A 21,381-nucleotide genomic window follows, 5' to 3' on the forward strand; every position below is an offset into this window, starting at 1 on the left:
GTATTTATTAGCATCCACAGATGTGTGGGACAAATGCACTAAAGGGTAAAAAAAAATAGGTTACAAAACAGTATATACATTGTGATCCCATTTCTAGAGAATTGTTTTATTTTTATATTTGGAAGGGAACACATCAAAATGTTAACATAGGTTATCCTGCGTGGTGGGATTACAGCTTTTTCTTTTTATCAGCACTTTCTAATTTTTTAATCAATATGCATCATTTTTATAATAAGTGAAAAACAGCAATAAACAAATTACACTTGAAGTATATAGTCTGTGTTATATCAGCTCCAAAGGGGTATCTCTGATTGCAAAGCAGGGCAGTGAAGACGGTCTCGTGAAAGCCAGACACTGACCTGCTGATTGCCCAGTGTGTGCAGCTCCAGCGAGGTCAGAACAAAAGAAAGGAGTCCATAGACACACATGCACGCGGTGCTGGTGGTACACTGCAATGACAAAGGAGTCAGCGGGTAATGCTGAGTAACCTCACTCTTCTCTAGATTCAGCACCATCCCATCACATGCATATAGTCTCTATAAACAAATGGGAAGAGAACCTGAGGCTTCATAATTTTCCCAATTTAGTCCCAAGATCAGAAAGACAAAGAGAGAAAAGAGAAAGCAGGAACCACAAATATTACAACACAGTCAAGAAAAACTTCAGAAAGGGACCATTTTCAAAATGATCAGTCTCCGTGAGGAAGAAAACCACCTCCAGCCTACAAAAAGGACAGAGCTTCTATGTGCTGGTATGAATGATGCAGCTGCCTGAACTGTCTCTGAGATAAATCAACCAGTGCCAACAAGTTGGCTGAGGTTTCATTTAGCATGTCAAAACAAGCTGATTAAACTGTGCCACTGAAATTAAGCCCCAACATAAGACTCAAGAGAATTTCTAATTCATCTTGTTACAGTTGATGAATAAGCCCCCCAAAAAGATTCCTCCAGTCATCATGAACAAAGCTATCTTCTAAGAGATACTAAGTGGCACAGCATAACACACTGGCAGAGTCAGACACAGCAGATTCACACTGTATCCACCACCAACTGCCAATTTGTTTCTATTGGCAAATTTCATTCCCCTCAGTCTTAATTTTCTAGTGTGTAAAACAGGATGATGATCCCTAGTGCACAGAAATGTTCTAAGGATGAAACAAGATACTGTTCAGAAAGTGCTGAGCACAATGTCTGTCACGACAAACGCTCTATAAAGGTTGGTTACAGAACTATCCCCACCATGTCACTGACGATTATTATCACTATTATCGTGATTCATTAAGGAGCTTCTGCCCTGCTCTCTGCCCACTCTCATGCTCAAATGCCAACAGCCCAAGCCTCACATCATTTCCCCCACTGGCCAGTGAGCGGAGTAGTCGGGTCAAGTACTGAAATACGTTCAGCTGGATGGCGGTGCCACCTATCTTCCGGACAACACTGCTTGTCTCTTCTGGATTTAGGGTGTGACGGAGGAGAGCCCAAGCCAAAAGCACTGGGGCATGATGTGGAATGTCCCCGAAGGTCAACATCAAACGGTCCATATCCTAATGAAAAGAGAAAACAACATCTGTGCCACTTAACAGAAAGGGTCAAGACCCTTCCAGAGGATCCTTCACCGTGCTTAATAAGTCCTCCATTCACCCACAGTGGCCCCTCTCTCCCATACAAACATTTTACTCTTCCCAAGCCCCAGCCACTTCATTAACAGACCCCTCAATTACTCTTCCCTTTACCCATAATCTTCTCTTTTGATTTTAACTAGTATTAATTTAAGATTATAAAATACATGTTCAAATGGAGACTCCTTAGAAAATTTCCCTTGATCCTTCTAGAACTTTCTCAGATCTCTCTTCTTTTTCTATCTCTCTGACCATCCCATCTCAATGTTCTTCCCCTTTACTCCTCTTTCACAGGCTCCGTAAATGCAGACAATGGCCAAGGTTCTGTCCTTGGGCCTCTCCTGTCCTTATATCATCTCCCTCAGTGACTCTACTCATTCTCACAGATTCAACTATCACCTCTGTGCAAATAACTAACAAGTCTGAGATTTCTTCCAATCCAATGAACTTCTCAACAACGTAGAACCACAAATTCCACAGTAAGGAAAATTTCATTTGGTAGTAATAGCTGAGTGGTTAAAAACTTACTACTAACTACAAACCGTCTGAAAATATAAGAGGCTGTTCCAAGATCACCTGACAAATCAGCCCATCCTGGGCAAACTGGTGCAGTTCTCTTCTGTCATCCAAAGCACACTTATGCAAGGATTCAATATCCATACCTTCCACCAGGATAAGGGCACTGAAGTAGCTGGAAAGAAAAACAATATCATGGTATCATACATGCTACTCTGAACCTCAATGGAGAATAAGGTGAAATGCAACACACTTCAGTGTCAAAAAAATTGAGTTATTTTACTTTTTTTTCATACTAAGACTTCTAAACCCAGTATGTATTTTATACTTCCAGCACATCTCAATTTGACCAGCCATATTTTATTTTTTATTTTTTGGCTGCACCACATGGCTTGTAGAATCTTAGTTCCCTGACCACAGACCAAACCCTCACCCCCTGCAGTGGAAGTGCAGAGTCTTAACCACTGGACCACCCAGGAAGTCCACCAGCCATATTTTAAATGTTTGGTAGTCTCATGTGGCTTCTGCCTACCAAAGGGCAGATTTAGTACTGAAAGTTTCTACAGTCACCAGTTACATCTAGCCCAGATCAACTGTCTCAATGGTCAAGTGTGTATTTTTGTTCACAGAGGAAACAGGCCTCCAAATGTGGATATATCCATTTCCATAAAATTCAAAGTCCATAGACTATGACCTCAAGGAGGGCAGGGAATACACCTCCCCTATTTATCACTGTCTTCTTAGCATCCGTGCAGTGCCTGGTCTACAAGAGTAGCTCAATGGATTTTTTGTAGAACAAAAGGATGAACCCTTAGATGAAAACAATAAGTAAAAGAATAGAATGTGATACTTATTTTGAGAAAAGATATCCCTTTCAATCCAAGTCTTCACTCCCTGAATGACCTGGAACATGGGTAGTATACCCATCTACTCACCCTCCCGTTATGTGAAAAGTATACCTAGCCCCTCCCCTCACCTATTCACAGGACCACTCTAATATCAATAATCTAAATACTGTACAAGTCCTAAGACCTCAATTCAATCATACTTACCCAATCCGATCCACAAAAGGATCCATGGTCTCATCCACCAGGTGCCTGTTAGTCTGCCTACTACCAAATCCTTGCTCTTTAAACATCTTGGTTAATACCAACAGGTCACTAGGTGCCATCTCAAAGTATGCATAATAAAGGAAAATAATTTCTAGCAGCATGGACTGCTCCCGAAGGCACTGAACAAACCAGCGAGACACCTGGCGCTCAGTCTGCACAACCAATGGAGAAAAATGGGAGAGAAATAAAGTCAGATTTTAAAATACATTTAAATTCTTCAAGTTATTTTTATCAGGTAAAACAGGTATACAAATAAGATTAAAAAAAAAAAAAGAGTCTCCCTCCCTACAATTCTTATCGCCCAGTCATCCAAATCTATCCCCAGAGGCAACCACTGTTAGAGGTTTTTGTCTTTCCTTCCAAGAATAGGCCATACACATTCATTCATTCAGACCAGTGGTTGCTGGGGGCCAGGGCTCACAGACTAACTGCAAACTTACTGGATAGACTGAAATGTTCTATCAATATATATTGATCATGAAGGTGGTTACTGCATGTAACTATATACAACTGCCAAAACTCAAACTGTACGCTTAACATGAGTGAATTTTACTGGATGTAAATTATATCTGAATAAATCTGGGAGATGCTACAGATTTGTCATTTACACAGTCATTTCATGTAAGTGCGAATTTATCTACAGGATAAACTCTTAGAGTGGAACTACTAGGTCAAGAAATATGTGCTTTTCAATTCTTAGATGTTGTCATAACGTTTTCCACTAAAAAATATACAAATCCAAACAGCAAAATGTGAGTGCCCATGATCCCATCCCTTGGATGCGAGTGTTGTCACGTAAATATGTCCATTTCATTTGCCTGTTCTTCTATTCAGTTTTGCTTACTGGTTTACAGGCATCCTTTCTATTTCAAGAACCCTTTGTGCTATGAGATTGTCTTTTGACTTTGCTTATAGCACTATTTTTGTATTTTTGCCTTATAAAAGTTTTTGATTTGATGTTGCTGGGTTTACCTTTTTTTTTTTATGGCTTCTGAGTTTTACTTTATTTTTATTTATTTATTTATTTTGGCTGCACAGCGCTTAGTTTTCCAACCAGGGATCAAACCTGTGCCCCCTGCCGTGGAAGCATGGAGTCTTAACCACTGGACCGCCAGGGAAGTCCCGAATTTTACTTTAAAAAGTCTTCTCCATTCCAAAACAATAAAACAAAACCATGTCCCATGTTTCTTCTAGTATTTCTGTAGTTGAATTTTTAAAATTTAAACCACTGATACCTGATTTTCTTCTGTTAGAAGGAATGAGGTAGAGATACAATTTGATTTTTCTCCAGTAGTTTCAACACCATTTATTGAAAAACCCAACATTTCCCCATGAATTCGAAATGCCCCTTTATCATACACTAATTCTCTATCAGCATTGGGTCTACACTAGACTTTCTACTATGTCCTATTTATCACTCTATTTATTCATGTACCAACGTCATGCTTTAAATTATTTTAGTCTTATTATCTAATAAAATAAAGCTAATCTTCCTTCTCAAAAATTTCCTGCCTATTCTTGAATTCGGCTTCCAATGCAGGGGGCATGGGTTAAATCCCTGGTCGGGGAACTAAGATCCCACCACATGCCACAGAGCAACTAAATCCGTGCACCACAACTACTGAGCTGGCGAGCCACAACTAGAGAGCCCACGTGCTCTGGAGCCCTTGTACCACAACTAGAGAGCCTGCATGCCCCAATGAAAGATCCCGCGTGCTGCAACTAAGACCTAACACAGCCAAAAATAAATAAATATTTAAAAAAAAAAAAAGAATGTGCCACATCTTTCCATCTGGTTATGACTTTTTATATTCTTTTAGCATTTTAAAGTTCCCTTCATTTAGATTTTGGATTGTCGTAAGCTAATTCCTGAGAAATTTATACTTTTGCTGCTATTATAAGTGAGCTCTTTTCTTCTATTAAGTATTTTAAATAGCTACTGTCTATATTTTGGTTGAATTGTTCTAGTAAACACATTATTTTCAAAATAAAAAAGGTCATGTTCTAATCTATAAATCTATACACAGATTGGTTTAAGATTTAGGATAAAACAATTAGACTAGTGTCACACACAACAGATATAATGATAATAAAGAAGATGAAATCTTGGGTTTGGAGTTTCATTAAACCACTAAGAGAATATTTGAAGTAAGAAAAAAAATAGATTAACTGGATAGACAAAGTCAAAGGGAAGGTTCAAATTAAATATCATTAGTTGAAGTCAGTGTTTTGATTCATGTGACATGTTTAAACTTTTGTAAAGAATGACAATCTATAAATATTTTAAGTTCATAGATGAATAAATAATTTAACCTGAAGCTCCATGACCAGATATACAATTCTCCTGAGAGTTACAGGAGGGCCCAATAACCACATACCATGAGGTTTCCATGTGTCTCCCACGTTGGTGCTTCAGTTTTATAAAGCTCTTCAAACTGCTGTCTATATTTTGTAACTAGTTCCTTTTCCAATTTATCAACACAGTCTGCATATTCAACCTTAAAAGAAAAAAATCCAAAACAGAGTAACTTCTATCTTGAGTAAAAGGTAAATATTCAAATGAACAGAAATATGAACAAATTATTTAAAAGGATTGAATTTTACAGGGTAAAGAGAAACAAGAGGACTGAATGGGCTTACCCTATAGGGGTGTCTTTCATCTTGGAAATAAGTGAGAAGGTGTAAGACACAACGAAGAATACAGGTTCTTTCTTCATAGTAATAATCTGCAATCTGGGAAGAACACAGAGATTCAAAATCAGTTACTCACCTCTGCATAGAAGATATTCAATTTTAAATTTACTGATAAAAAAATCACTTAAAGATGTGAATTAGAAAGTTCGATCTATATAAGCAATCACAGAAATGGAAACAGTGTTAGGCCAAAAAAAAGCAAAAGACCTTCATGAACGAGGATACAAGTAAAGTTATACAGGGGACTTCCCTGGCAGCACAGTGGTTAAGAATCCGCCTGCCAATGCAGGGGACATGGGTTTGAGCCCTGGTCCAGGAAGATCCCACATGCTGTGGAGCAACTAAGCCCATGAGCCACAACTACTGAGCCCAAACGCTGCAAATACTGAAGCCCGCGCATCTAGAACCTGAACTCTGCAACAAGCCACCACAATGAGAAGCTCATGCAATGCAACAAAAAGAAGCCCTCGCTCGCCGCAACTAGAGAAAGCCCACACGCAGCAAAGAAGACCCAACAGAGGCAATAAATTAATTTAAAAAATAATAATAAAAAAATAAAATCACATCTAGAGGGAGACATAGCTGTAGAGAACAAATGCATGGACACCAAGGTGGGTAAAGGGAGAGTGGGATGAATTGGGAGATTGGGATTGACATATATACACTGATATGTTTAAAATAGATAACTAATGAGAACCTGCTGTATAGCACAGGGAACTCCATTTTGCTGTACAGTAGAAACTAACACAACATTCTAAAACAACTACACCCCAATTAAAAAAAAAATCACATTTAGATAGTCAACAAGGACCTACTATACAGCACAAGAAACTCTACTCAATATTCTGTAATACCTATATGGGAAAAGAATCTTAAAAAAATGGATATATGTGTATGTATAACTGAATCATTTTGCTGTACACCTGAAACTAACACAACATTGTAAATCAACCATACTCCAACATAAAATAAAAAATTTTTTAAATAAAAAATAAGAAAATAAAATCGCTCCAAAAAAGAAAAAAAACTTAGGAATAAACCTGACCAAAAAGGTGAAAATTTATATGCTGAGAACTATAAAATAGAAAACACTGATAAAGGAAACTGAAGATGATTCAAAGAAATGGAAAGATAGCCCATGCTCTTGGATTGGACAAATTAATACTGTTAAAATGGCCACACCACCCGAAGCAATCTAAAGATCTAATGCAACCCCTATCAAATTACCCAAGACATTTTTCACAGAACTAGAACAAATAATCCTAAAATTCATATGGAACCATAAAAGACCCAGAATTGCCAAGGCATAACCCTCCCAGACTTCAGATAATACTACATACAAAGCTACAGTAATCAAAACACCGTGGTACTAGCACAAAAACACACATATGGCGACTTCCCTGGTGGTCCAGTGATTAAGACTCTGCGCTTCCACTTCAGGGGGCATGGGTTTGATCCCTGGTTGGGGAAGTTTCACATGCCGCACAGTGCAGCCGAAAAAACAAACAAACAAAAACAACCAAAAAAATCAGACACATGGATCAATGGAACAGAATAGAGAGCCCCAAAATAAACCCACACGCCTACAGTCAATTAATCTTCAAAAAAGGAGGCAAGAATACACAATGAAAAAAATAGTCTCTTCAGCAAGCAGTGCTGGGGAAGTTGAACAGCCACATGTAAATCAAGTTAGAGGTTACAACACTTCCTCACACCATACACAAAAATAAACTCAAAATGCCTTAAAGACTTAAAAATAAGACATGATACCATAAAACTCCTAGAAGAGAACAAAGGCAAAAAAACATTCTCTGACATAAATCATAGCAATGTTTTCTTAGGTCAGTCTTCCAAGGCAATAGAAATAAAAGCAAAAATAAACAAACGGAGGGACTTCCCTGGTGGCACAGTGGTTAAGAATCTGCCTGCCAATACAGGGGACATGGGTTCAATCCCTGGTCTGGGAAGATCCCACACACCACAACTAAGCCCATGCGCCACAACCACCAAGCCTGTGCTCTAGAGCCCATGAGCCACAACTACTGAGCCCACGCACAGCAACTACGGAAGCTCCTGCACCCTAGGGCCTGTGTGCCACAACTATTGAGCCTGCGTACTGCAACTACAGAAGGCCACACACCTAGAGCCCATGGCTCCACAACAAGAGAAGCCACCACAGTGAGAAGTCCGAGCATTGAAACAAAGAGTAGCCCCCACTTGCCACAACTGGAGAAAGCCTGTGACCAGCAGCAAAGACCCAGTGCAGCCAACAGACAGAAAATAAATAATTAAAAAACAAAACAAAACCAAAAATAAATGAGACCTAGGAAGAGACAGGATTAAGATGGCGGAGTAGGAGGACGTGCGCTCACTCCCTCTTGCAAGAGCACCGGAATTACAACTGAATGCTAAACAATCATCGACAGAAAGACACCGGAACTCACCAAAAAAGACACCCCACATCCAGAGACAAAGGAGAAGCCGCAATGAGACGGTAGGAGGGGCGCAATCGCGTTAAAATCAAATCCCATAAATGCTGGGTGGGTGACTCACAAGCTGAAGAACAGTTATACTGCATAAGTCCACCCACTAAAGTGAGGGTTCTGAGCCCCACGTCAGGCTTCCCAACCTGGGAGTCCAGCAACGGGAGGAGGAATCCCCAGAGATTCAGACTCTGAAAGCCAGCGGGATTTGATTGCAGGACCTCCACAGGACTGGGGGAAACAGAGACTCCACTCTTGGAGGGCACACAAAAAAGTGTGCTCACCAGGACCCATGGGGAAGGAGCAGTGACCCCATAGCAGACTGAACCAGACCTACCTGCTGGTGTTGGAGGGTTGCCTGCAGAAGTGGGGGGCAGCTGTGGCTCACCAAGGAGACAGGGGCGCTGGCAGCAGGGGTTCTGGGAAGTGCTCATTGGTGTGAACCCTCCCATAATCCACCATTAGCCCCACCAAAGAGCCTGTAAGCTCCAGTGCTAAGTAGCCTCAGGCCAAACAACCAACAAGGTGTGAACACAGCCCCACCCATCAGCAGACAAGCAGATTAAAGTCTTACTGAGCTCTGCCCACCCAGCCCTACCCACCATCAGTCCCTCCCATCAGGAAGCATGCAGGAGCCTCCTAGATAGCTTCCTCCACAAGAGGTCAGACAGCAGTATCAAGCAGTATCAGCAGTATTTCATCTTGTGGAACTGAAAACCACAGTCACAGAAAGATAGAGAAAATGAAAAAGCAGAGGACTTTGTACCAGATGAAGGGACAGGATAAAACCCCAGAAACACAACTAAATGAAGAGGAGATAGGCACCCTTACAGAAAAAGAATTCAGAATAATGATGGTGAAGATGATCCAGGACTTTGAAAAAAGACTGGATGCAAAGATCGAAAAGTTTACCAAAGACCTAGAAGAATTAAAGAGCAAACAAACAGAGATATGCAACACATAACTGAAATGAAAACTACACTAGAAGGAACCAACAGCAGATTAGCTGAGGCAGAAGGGCAAATAAGTGACCTGGAAGACAGAATGGTGATCATCACTGATGTGGAAAGGAATAAGGAAAAAAGAATGAAAAGAACTGAAGACAGCCTAAGAGACTTCTGGGACAATGTTAAACGCACCAACATTCGCATTATAGGGGTCCCAGAAGGAGACAAGAGAGAGAAAGGACCTGAGAAAATATTGGAAGAGATTATAGTTGAAAATTTCCCTAACATGGGAAAGGAAATAGCTACCCAAGTGCAGGAAGCGCAGAGAGTCCCAGGCAGGATAAACCCAAGAAGAAACACGCCAAGACATACAGTAGCCAAATTGACAAAAATTAAAGACAGAGAAATGTTACAACAAGGGAAAAACAACAAATAACACACAAGAGAACTCCCACAAGGTTAACAGTTGATTTCTCAGCAGAAACTCTGCAAGCCAGAAGGGAGTGGCACGATATATTTAAAGTGATGAAAGAAAAGAACCTACGACCAAGAATACTCTACTCAGCAAGAATCTCATTCAGATTCGACGGAGAAATCAAAAGCTTTACAGACAAGCAACAGCTAAGAGAATTCAGCACCACCAAACCAGCCCTACAACAAATGCTAAAGGAACTTCTCTAAGCGGGAAACATAAGAGAAGAAAAGGACCTACAAAAACAATAACAAAACAATTAAGAAAATGGTAATAGGAACATACATATCAATAATTACCTTGAATGTAAATGGACTAAATGCACCAACCAAAAGACACAGACTGGCTGAATGGATACAAAAACAAGACCCATATATATGCTGTCTACAAGAGACCCACTTCAGACCTAGGGACACATACAGACTGAAAGTGAGGGGATGGAAAAAGATATTCCATGCAAATGAAAATCAAAAGAAATCTGGAGTAGCAATACTCATATCGGATAAAATAGACTTTAAAATAAAAAATGTTACAAGAGACAAGAAAGGACAAAATAGAGACATAGATGTAGAGAACAAACACATGGACACCAAGTGGGGAAAGCGGGGAGGGTTGGGGGGGATGAATTGGGAGATTGGGATACCAAATTGTACACTCTAAATATATGCTGTTTATTGTCTGTTAACTGTATCTCAATAAAAGTTCTAAAAAAAAAAAAAAAACATGAGACCTAATCAAACTTATAAGATTTTGCACAGCAAAGGAAATCAAAAAGAAAATGAAAAGACAACTCTGGGGGTGGGGGAAGATAAAGAAATAAAGGCAAAGAAAGACAAAGATAAAGAAATTTAAAAATTCAAATTAATCCTATTGCATTTTAAAAAGACAGCAATACCCAGGAACACAAGGTCAAGAAGCTGTTGCCCAATTTTACATTAAAGAATGGAAATGGTGACTAGCACTGACCTTCAGGATTAAGGCCTGGCTCTGCCTCTCATCTTGCAGTACCGTCTGAAGGAAAAAAGAACAAAGAGCCATCTTATAAGCAAAATCAATTAATGAAGAAAAAGGTAAACATGTTCCCCTTACCCTTCAAGATTATAATTGCCCATTCATTTCTGGATACATTTTTTTACCTAAGTGTTTCCAAGTCTGTGCTCAAATCCCTGCCACTCTCTTCTGGCCTTAATTTCCTCATATATAAAACCAGGGGCTGGAGAGGCTAGACGTTGTCTCCAGTCCTCTTCAGCTCTGACATCCTGTGATTCTATGATTAATAATCTTTGACCTCTCCACCCCTCCAGGTCTGAGGACAGACCTTGGCTTGAGCATACGTTTTTTAAAGCTTTACAAAGTCTTTCCTGAGAATGGCAGCATCTGATCACCTAACTCTGTTGTAGAGAACTGGTACCAAAATCTTGAATTACCTAAAACCAACAAGAAAAAAGATAAAGGCAGAAGAAGGGAGCTGGACCTAACTTACAAACCTTTAGTGAGTCCCGAGTACCTCTGTAATCCTCTTGAAGGTAACACTGGAGTAACTGCACACTCTGCTCCTCATCAAGACCCTGAAAACACAGCTTATAAGGGAGGAACAGCCACCTCAGGTCAGAAACCACACAAAGCATGCAAAGCAATCTAAAGATTCGTCCTCTGGAAAGAACACAACTTGAATAAACAAAAATTATTTTCAAAGATTTCATACAACATAATTTTAGTCCAAATAGGAGGAAAAAAAAGAGCTGACAATGACATGTAATCCACACGCCAGTTAAAATTAGATGTCAGAAAACAACTGTGCTTATTCACCAAGCACGTTAATATAGCAGCAGGCATGATCTGGGTTTCCAAAATTAAAAGGAAACAGCTACATAATTAAATGCAATGTAGTCAACTTAAAGAACACCACAAGTATGCTGAAGATAACTCTACGATATGCAGTAAACACGGTCAGGCAACTTGACTTGTGGCTTTTAGCAAGAGAAGTTGCAACTTTGGCATTTTTGAAATATAATATGCTCAATTTAATCTCTAAAACTGAAACTGAATTTTCACTAACAATCACTAACAATAAAACCAAGTATATCCCCCTTGCAGGTAATAAACGGAGCCAGTGCTAATTTTTACTCACCAAAAACTTGCTGATTCTTAAACCCAGTTCCTTCAGTGGTGAAGCTACATCTTTATTAGCTTTCACTTTTTCAGCTGAATTTGGACTATGAAAAGAAGAGTGAATCATTTCCTCATTCTCAATGACCCTCTAGGGGTTTAAAAAATATATATTAAAGATATTTTTACTACAGACCTTTTTCTGTCCTTTAGGTGCCTATAAAATATACACACACACACAAGTTCATCTCCACAGACTTTATAACACAAAACTATGTCTAAGTAATAAATACAGTATATGTCTGTTACAAACTATAGTTATAACTATAAGATTCGTAGATCTACTTAGTTACATTAATTATTTTTGATCCTTACAACTATCCTGGAAGGTAAACATTACTATCCCCATTTTACAAATGGAATCACCAACACTTAGAAAGAATAAATAACTTACCAAAAATCCCACAGCTAATAAAAAGTTGAGATGCAATTTAAAACCAGGTCTGTTAGTGTACATACACATATTATCTAGCTATGTCCACTGAGAAAGAAGGCCTAGAAGCTACGACATCCCAGAGGCAGCGAGCACACCCAGCACCTAGATCTTGATTTCTACTACCATTCTCTAATAAAAGGTATCAGGACTCCTTGAAGAAATGGCTGATTCTAGAGCTGGGGTGGGGAATATACCAGGTGAGCCTGGAGCATTTTGTAATGCTGGAAAGTAAGAAAATACTCAGAAAACAAAAGGATAGGGACATGTCAAAAATCTGAAAGAATGCCCAATGGCCAAAGCTAAAACAACGTATAAACAAAGTATGAAACAGGTGAGTCCATAATGATCTAAATGAATTAATGAATGAATAAATATATATATATATATATATATAAGTTAATGGGGGAGAAGGGAAAAATCTTCCTTACAGAAGAAGTCCCAATAACACACATATACGCTAGCCCCTTCAGGAGGTAGTTTAATCCCACTACACCCCTACACTGAAAGTGGGCTATACCAAGTGACTCACTTCTGAAAAATAGAGTAGGGAAAGAACAAAAAAAAAAAAAAGGACTTTACAGAAGAGACACTTGGCAAATGCCACCTTACCCAAGTGAGCAAGGTTAACATCACCAGTGACCTGATGTGGATAATATGTATCCTCTGCCATGATGTGGTAAGAACGGTACTTCACCTGTGTGTATTCTTTCCCAAAGCCCACAACCTCAATCTAATAATGGAAAAAAAAAAAATCAGACAATTCCAAATTGAGGGCATTCTGCTACAAAATACTTGACCAGTCTTCCTCAAAACTATTCAAGGTCATGAAAACGAAGGAGAGACTGAGATACTGTCACAGCTAACAGTTAAGGAGGCAACTAAATGCAATGTGATACCCTGGGCTGAATCCTGTAACAGAAAGAGGACATTATCTGTGTTAAATTTAAATTAAGCCTGCAGTTTAAAAAAAAAAGTCTGTCAGACTTTAAATCCCATGCTACTACAAAGGGAACTTTTATCTTTAAAAGAAGAAACTTATACCACGAATGCCTATTCTGTGAACTAAAGCATATTGTTGTTGGATTTCTTTTTTAGAGAGACTCTCACATTTCACAGAAAATCCACAACACAAAGGCTAGTATAAAGTTAAACAATAAGGTCTGAAAGAGGCGACACAGAATGATGATTAAGAACACAGACACTGGAGTAAAACTGCCAGGTTCGAATCCTGGTTCTACCACTTACTAGCTGTGTGACCTTGGGCAAGTTACTTAACCTCTTTGTGCCTCAGTTTCCCCATCTGTAAAATGGAAACAATAATAATAAAAATACCTACATGTGCTAATACAGTGCTTATCTTCTTCTTTTCAAGTTCATATATTCTAGATACATAGTAAAGTACTTACAGATAAAATAACATGATGTCTGGGAGTTACTTCAAAATAATTATGGGGAAGAGATTACTGGATAATCAAACAAAGAAAGTTCTTCACTAATCTAAGAGGATGAAGATGGAAGGTGAAGATGTAATAAAATCAACGACTGTTCAGAAGCAGAAGGGAAATGAGGGCAGCTAGAGAACTATGATGCATAATAGAATGAGATCTGGACTAGGAATTAAGATAAGCGTCTGGTGCTACCAGGTGTATTCTCTTTTCTTTTTTAACCACTTTATATTTTATTATTATTCTTTTCCACGCCCAACAAAAAAAATCTATATATTCAAACAAAGACTAAAAATAGTACCTATCTCAAAGGGCTGTTGTGAGGATTAAATAACTTACCCTAAGTCTAGTGCTTAGAGCAGTAATTGGCACATAGTAAACAATATATAAGTGTCAGCTGTTATTTTCATTGTTCACTGCTATATCCTAGCATTTGGTGCTGACATTTCTCACACAAACATGATGGACTGAAATAAATATTAGGAATATTAATTGAGGATTTATTAAATCCTCATCCCCAGACACTAGACTTATATAATGGATTTGACAATACTGTATTTCAAAAAGGAATTTCCTTTTCTTCAATAGACAGAAAAAAATGTGCCCTACTCTTTTTCCCTGGGTAACCAAATTATATACTCTCTGATCTAACCCAGTCATACCATAAAATCCTACATGAGGATGATTTCATCTATGCCAGGTTCCTCAGGGAAATTACTCAAACGAGACCCAGAGAGTAGCCATACCTGGGAGGTTTATAGTAAGAAAGCCCTTCTAACAGCCGCTGCCAATGTTTATTCAGCTCTGCCTCAATCTGATTCTGGAAAAGAAGAGGGAAATTATACAAACATAATTTTAATCAGATTCCAGGTTTACATTGAGGATAACATATTCAAGTCTTTTTAATATGCATTTTTCCCCACAGTTGAAACAATTTGAATACAGAATTCTGTAGCCTGCTTTTCTTTGCTTAACATTCTAACATAATGATTTAACCTTATTATGAAAATCTTGATAAATATCCTTTCTAGTGGTTGCATAATGTTTAATCAAGTGGCTAGATCATAATTTATTTACCATTCTTCTAATGTTAGATACACTTAAGCTGGCTGTTAATTCTTTATTTATATGAATAACGCTATGGTAAAGAGCTTTGTGCGCAAAACTTTTTCAGGATTTCTTTCTTTTAAGATATATTCTCAGAAGTGGAATTATCAGATGAAGGCATATCAAAAAACGTTAAGGCTCTAAAAAAGATATAACATTCATTATGTTAATTACAATAACAATACTAGTAATAATTAAATGTCATCTTAACACCTCACCCTCACAGAGTCAGAACACCCAGGGATCAACATGAAGAACTGTTCTTTATTGATTATATACTTGGAAATGTCCTAAAAACTTCAGCCTATGTGACCTAAGCAGCTAGCAAAACGGAAAAGGAAGAAAGGGTAAGTCAATATGAGACAGAGAAAAGGCCTGAGGACCTTTCTTAGCCTGCAGCAGTAAAATGGTGTTTATACCCCCTACCTCCAGCAGCCAGTCAAGTAGCACTGGCATCTTTTCAGAAAAGGAATCACTAAGGTACAAAGAAAAGTGGAGATTCAGAAAATTTCAACGACGAGGCTGTAAGACACACTGCATTTCAGCAGAGAGAAGTGGGGAGTGCATAATGCCTGTTTTAGCAGTAAAACAGGAATTAACTTTTGGAATTAAAAAAGGTGTTTACTTCCCGCAGGGAGGGTGGGGGGGAATCGAGGGGGGGGCGTCAAGGAAGGGAGGGAATATGGGGATATGTGTAAAAAAAACAATTGATTGAACCTGGTGTACCCCCAAAAAAAATAAAATAAAATAATAAAAAAAAAAAAAAAAAAAAAGGTGTTTACTTCCTATTTCAAAGAGAAGGGGTTTTTCAGCAATAGAAGCTACACAAAGAACCAAAGAATCCATTCAAGAACACACCACTTACCAGTTCTCTCAGAGCTGACCTTCCAAGCAGAATTGTCCACAGTTCTCTACTGCTCCTGAAAAATGACAGAAAGCAGAGGTAATCTTGCTCTTTCGAAAAAAAATCTATCTATAGATAGATAGACATTTTAGAATTAATGAAATACAGTAATTAATGAATTCTAGTACATCTATGCTAAGAAGATGCCTCAATTCAGTATTCCTATCTCCTCCCTTCTCATTAAAATGTAGTGACTAATAAGGAACAAGAATCTAGGAAAAGACTAATCTATTTCAGGACCCATCACCTCCACAAAATTTTCTAAATACTTGACATGATGCACTTTCTCAATCAAATAAAGTCTAACAGTTACTATGAATGGCACTGCATTCATTCATTCGTTAATGAATTCCCACTAGGTGCCACATGCAGTGCTAAACACAGGAGGTAACAAAAACCACACATGAGGAGTGGAGCCAGGTCTGGTGTCAAAATGGCAGCCTCCAGCACAGCTCCCACCGATGAGTATTCCCCAGTACCTCCGCCACCAGTGTCCTTGACCCCGCAGTGAGCCTCAGCTGCCCCCTGCCTCCCCAGAAGACCCTCTAAGACCATCCGCTCATTACTCAACAACAGGCGTATTTCTGGAGAAATGTGGCATCTTTGGGGAATACGGACACAGTGATGAAAAAAACAGTGGCTGTTCAAGAGCTTACCATATACATCTTATCAGAATCTGCTACAGATTTAATTAACTTAATTCCAGCAAGACTAAAAAAGTGAGTCCTTTAATGAATGTACATCAAGGCAAGAGGAAACAAAAAGAAAAATGAAGGAAGAGAGTGAACTGGTGAATCCATCTCCCAGAAGGCCTTTGTCTTCTCTCTAGCCATGGAGGCAACTTCTGCTTCAGACAGTACAAAGAATTTTCATATACCCTTTGCTCAGATTCACCAGTTATTATCTGTTTTATTATCTTCTTTCTCCCACGTTGTATGTGTATATAACTGTATCATATACATAATACAAAAATGCACACATTTGTGTATCTGTACACGTACACACACATATGTTTCCAAAGTTATACGAAACTGCATTAGAGATATCGTGCTCCTTTATCCCTAGACACCTCAGTGTGTCTTTCCTAAAAGCAAGGAGAGGACTTCCTTGGTGGCTCAGTGGTTAAGAATCCGCCTGCCAATGCAGGGGACACGGGTTCAAGCCCTGGTCAGGGAAGACCCCACTTGCCTTGGAGCAAAGAAGCCCGTGAGTCACAACTACTGAGCCCTCGTGCCACAACTACTGAAGCCCACGCACCTGGAGCCAGTGCTCCGCAATAAGAGAAGCCACTGCAATGAGAAGCCCGCGCACTGCAAGGAAGAGTAGCCCCTGCTCTCTGCAACCAGAGAAAGCCCATGCACAGCAACGAAGACCCAAGGCAGCCAGTAAAAATAAATAAATAAATTTAAAAAGAGAGAGATTAGGTTCCCAATTAGTTCACAGAAACTAATTTTAAAAAAAATTTTTAAAAATAAATAAACACAAGGACATCATACACAGTACAACTATCAAAATCAAGAAATTTAATATTGATATCAAACCCCCACCACCACACACACACACAAGATATAGTCCCTGCCCCAGTGAACTCTTCATATATACTCCCAACCACATGCTAAGCCCAGTTCCTTCCCTCATCCATGCCTTTGGAATTTCAGGAAACATGTTTTGTGGGTTTTTTAAATCTAGAATTAACTTTCAAAATGTAACCATTAAGAAATTCTCTCAAGAAAGAATTATGAAAAGCACAGGGGTTACCTTTTGGGAGATCCTAAATAAGCCCTAGAATAGTAACCTGAAATAATTAACACTGCTTAGAAAGCCTATCTTCAGAGAGAAGATGAACAGGTCCTAATAAAATATAGTTAACCAGAAGAATGCAGGTTATACTATGAGGATAAATTGAAAAATCTTTTCCCCATTAAGACAGTAACACAAAGCACTAGCCCTATCTACTTAAAAATGGTCTTACAAGGTTTTCCCATCAAAAGAGGATTAAAGACACTTAAAAATTATAACTCTCTTTCCTAAGGGTTAATGCTTTTAAGAAAGCAACTTCGATTCTGCTGAATCAATAAGCACCAACTCCCACAACTGCAGTGTGAAAATCACTAATCATTTTTCTGATAACAAGAGAGCATTCACTATTCAAAAATGAGATTAGATGCAGCTGATGAAACAAATACGTCCCTTATACTAATAATCTATATTAAAAGGTATGAATAAGCCAAGCCCTAAGAAATTAAAGACAGAAGCAAGCTCACTAGAGAAATTTATAGCAAATTTTGAACCATCTAACATTTGTTTGATAAATCTGAATTAGCAAAAAATAAAGGGAAGGACTTTATTTAAAATGGCATATACTTTTACTTTACAAGGATAGCTTCTGGTTTGCACAAAAAAGAAAAAATAGATACCTATTACATAATAAACAGTTAATAATGGGGCTAACAGTACATCACAATTAATGGAAAGAAATTTATCATTAATTGAAGGCTTTTGTATGCCTGAACTAAATCACTCTTTCTTGATCATACATCTTCCAATTTCAAAACAGAGGGCATCAATGAGCTTAAATTTCTCTGCATTTGCTTTCAGAACTTTGATCTCTAACTAGCTAGGTAGCAGTGATTCCAAGAGACTGAGAATACCACTACCCATACTCAAGGACTAGTGGCCAGGATCCAGAATTTTTTGTTTACTCAAATTCAAGCTGTGGGTATTCGTTACACCAAATCTGCACAGTTAAAACAAACAAACAAATGTCCTAAAATAGTGTTTCTCAAAATATACTTGGTCCTCAGAACAAACAGCAAAATCAGCTGGAAACAGAGCAACACTGCAGAATCCTGGTCATCACCCAGAGCTACTCTTTCTCAGAGGCTGGGCATGGGAAATGTACATTTTAAAATGAGTACTCAATTAATTAATTAATTAAAATAAAATGAGTACTCAAATGAATTCCTAAATTACCACTGCTCTAGGGCATCAGCTTTTCTCAGAGGAGGAGGTAAAAGACCTGGTCAGTATAGATCTTCCTTGCCTTTTTTACGTTTGATATATTGGCTTTTTTTGGGGGGGTGCGGGGTGGAGATGGGGGATGGGGAGAAAAAGACTCTGCTACAAAACAGACCAGAGATAGATCACTCCCCAGAGAAATACAGTAACTTTTACACTTACTACTTAAAAGAAAAAAAATAGCTATTTCTTTAGAAACTAAGATTCTCATTCACAAAACCAAGCCATATTATGGTCTTTTCATTACAAGGTGTCAAAAACAATGTTTATTGAAAATGAGTTTGATAACAAAATTAGCCAACATTTATTGAGCAGTTATGTAAGGCACTGTGCTAAGTCTTTAATTTTTGTCTTACTGAATATTTCAACTTACTTATGAGGCAAATACTATTATTATCCCCATTTTCTCACCTGGAAACTAAGGTTTCAGAGTGGTTAAGTAACTTCTGCAAGATCACAAAGCTAATTTATAATGGAGCCAGGGCTTGAACCCAGGTTTGCAGGACTCCAGAGTTTAATCATTACGTTACACTGCCTGAGTTGCACCCAAGAATTTCATGCTGCAAGCAGGCAAATAATGAGGAAGCTTTCTGTCCTACAGGAGCAGACCATACCCCAACACAGCAGCTGGCACACAGGAGAGGCTCAAAACACACATGCTGATAAGCAAATATTAAGGAATAAGAATGATATGAGTCCCTTTTAGACCTGCAACCTAACTGGAACAGAAAAACTAGGAAACGCAATTATTATATGCAGAAGTGCCAAGAGAAGACAGAATAAAGGAGAAAATGGTAGTTTATCACGAAGGGAATCCTTGCAGAAATGAGTGTTAGTGGCTCCTCAATTCCTAGACATTTACAGTCTAGGAATAATAAGGATCCAAATAAACCTAAGACCTTTCACGATGCTCACGAGCTTAGCGCTGGCAATGATAAAGGGAGTTAAACACACCTTATACAATCAGCAAAAAAGGAGAAAGTACCAAAGGGCGTGATCCTAACAATGAGAAACTGCAAAGGAATATAACCATACAGGACAGAAAAGAGTCAGAAGAGAGAGGTCCCTGGGAACCAATCCAGGGATCAATGAAAGACCACCTCAAATTGAGATCTGGAGGTTTGAGCAGGTGATTCTAAAGACCCAACAGACATGGCTGGAATTGTGATGTCCAACTCAAGCCTCAGGGTAACATCTTCTATATATACTTTCAAGAAATGAAATAAGTGCTACAGTCTGTCATTTATTTGCACAATAAATAAATAAATTTGAGCTAAGCGTTTTGGGAAGAAACTAAGGCAAAGAAATTAAATAACTTGCCTCAAAAGTAAGGTTAAAAAAATGTATTGACTTGCAGTCCAATGTTCTAGCAGGCAACATGGAACTCCATTCCTAAAAGAGCTGAAGTTAATGGAAACTGGAAATTATCTTCCTCAGAGAGATCCATATGGTTGGAAACCTTTGGATGAAAGCAGCTAGGAAATTAGAAATAAGTCTCTACAACTGAGTCCTTTTGATAGAAAGCCTGAGACACAGCCAACCTACTCTGAGATAGTTCTTTTGCGAAACACATGGAAATAATGAATAAAAGCGGCCACTGCTCATGGATGCTCTGACTCCACAGATGAGGCACACCTCTCTTATGTGAACTGAGATTTAAGCTAAGCAGCAAGCTTTTCAAACTACGTTCTTTGTTTTTAGCACACAACTAAGGAACACAACAGATACCCCAAAATGCCAATATTCAAAATGACTTTCTGTCAATCCCTCAGTGATTCTCCCAAAACCCTGAGTGATTTAAGAGTATTATTGCATTTTTGACTACTGCCAACTCATATTAACATACAGTTTCCTACATGCTTCAGAGCCACCTCAACACTACTCTGAAAAGGATTCACATTTGGAGAAACAGACTCAAATGGTAAGATGGCCTGTCTGTGGTCATCTGCAAATCAGCAGGCACCAGGAATAGAATTTAAGTTTCTTCTTAGTTCAGACCTCTAGGCATTTCAAACAGAAAGCTGCTGTTCAGTATAATCCCAATCGTTACCACATGCCTTCCAACACAAAAAGAAAGGGGGAAAAAAAAAGAAAGATCGCTCCTAAAACAAGCTATGAGCAAAGCAGTGCCTAGAAATCCTAGTGTCATCTCCTCCACCCTCAAGTATGAGTTTGGTAGGTTCTCCAGGATGAAGCAAGCATCTTTCAGGCAGACTAACAGTTTTCCTTCCCTTGTCTTCTTTCATTAAAGAGTGCACCCTGCCCTGCAGGAGCTAAACTTTACCCGAGCTCCACAATGACTGTACGATAAGCCTAACAAAAGGAGAGCACAGTGACCACGGTGCTGCCCGACATAAGAGCTGACGCGAAAACGCCAGAGGAGAAAGCAAACTGGTCCTCACAAGGCTCAGAAGCAGTTCAATGGAAGTTCCAAAGAAGAAAATCTCGCTAGAGCAGAGA

The 21,381-nt window shown here is 38.8% G+C and overlaps 1 protein-coding gene across 2 annotated transcripts in view; it reads right to left on the reverse strand.

Annotated features, from left to right (window-relative positions):
* The window catches only part of NUP188 (nucleoporin 188), a 45,597-nt gene that overhangs the window by 23,094 nt on the left and 1,122 nt on the right, over nucleotides 1-21,381 (reverse strand). Inside the window, exons 2-12 of one of the 2 annotated variants that reach the window (XM_057722252.1) lie at nucleotides 15,865-15,919; nucleotides 14,639-14,712; nucleotides 11,974-12,058; nucleotides 11,330-11,410; nucleotides 10,809-10,853; nucleotides 5,887-5,979; nucleotides 5,625-5,744; nucleotides 3,187-3,398; nucleotides 2,195-2,309; nucleotides 1,343-1,543; nucleotides 360-449 (exon numbers count right to left, since the gene is read on the reverse strand). In XM_057722252.1, the coding sequence (XP_057578235.1) occupies nucleotides 360-449; nucleotides 1,343-1,543; nucleotides 2,195-2,309; nucleotides 3,187-3,398; nucleotides 5,625-5,744; nucleotides 5,887-5,979; nucleotides 10,809-10,853; nucleotides 11,330-11,410; nucleotides 11,974-12,058; nucleotides 14,639-14,712; nucleotides 15,865-15,919 (1,171 nt within the window). Of the gene's footprint in view, nucleotides 1-359; nucleotides 450-1,342; nucleotides 1,544-2,194; nucleotides 2,310-3,186; nucleotides 3,399-5,624; nucleotides 5,745-5,886; nucleotides 5,980-10,808; nucleotides 10,854-11,329; nucleotides 11,411-11,973; nucleotides 12,103-14,638; nucleotides 14,713-15,864; nucleotides 15,920-21,381 lie in introns of those variants that run through there. The other variant, XM_057722253.1, reaches the window with a different exon arrangement.

Source organism: Hippopotamus amphibius, chromosome 2 (assembly GCF_030028045.1).
Source record: "Hippopotamus amphibius kiboko isolate mHipAmp2 chromosome 2, mHipAmp2.hap2, whole genome shotgun sequence".
Classification (NCBI taxonomy): Eukaryota; Metazoa; Chordata; class Mammalia; order Artiodactyla; family Hippopotamidae; genus Hippopotamus; species Hippopotamus amphibius.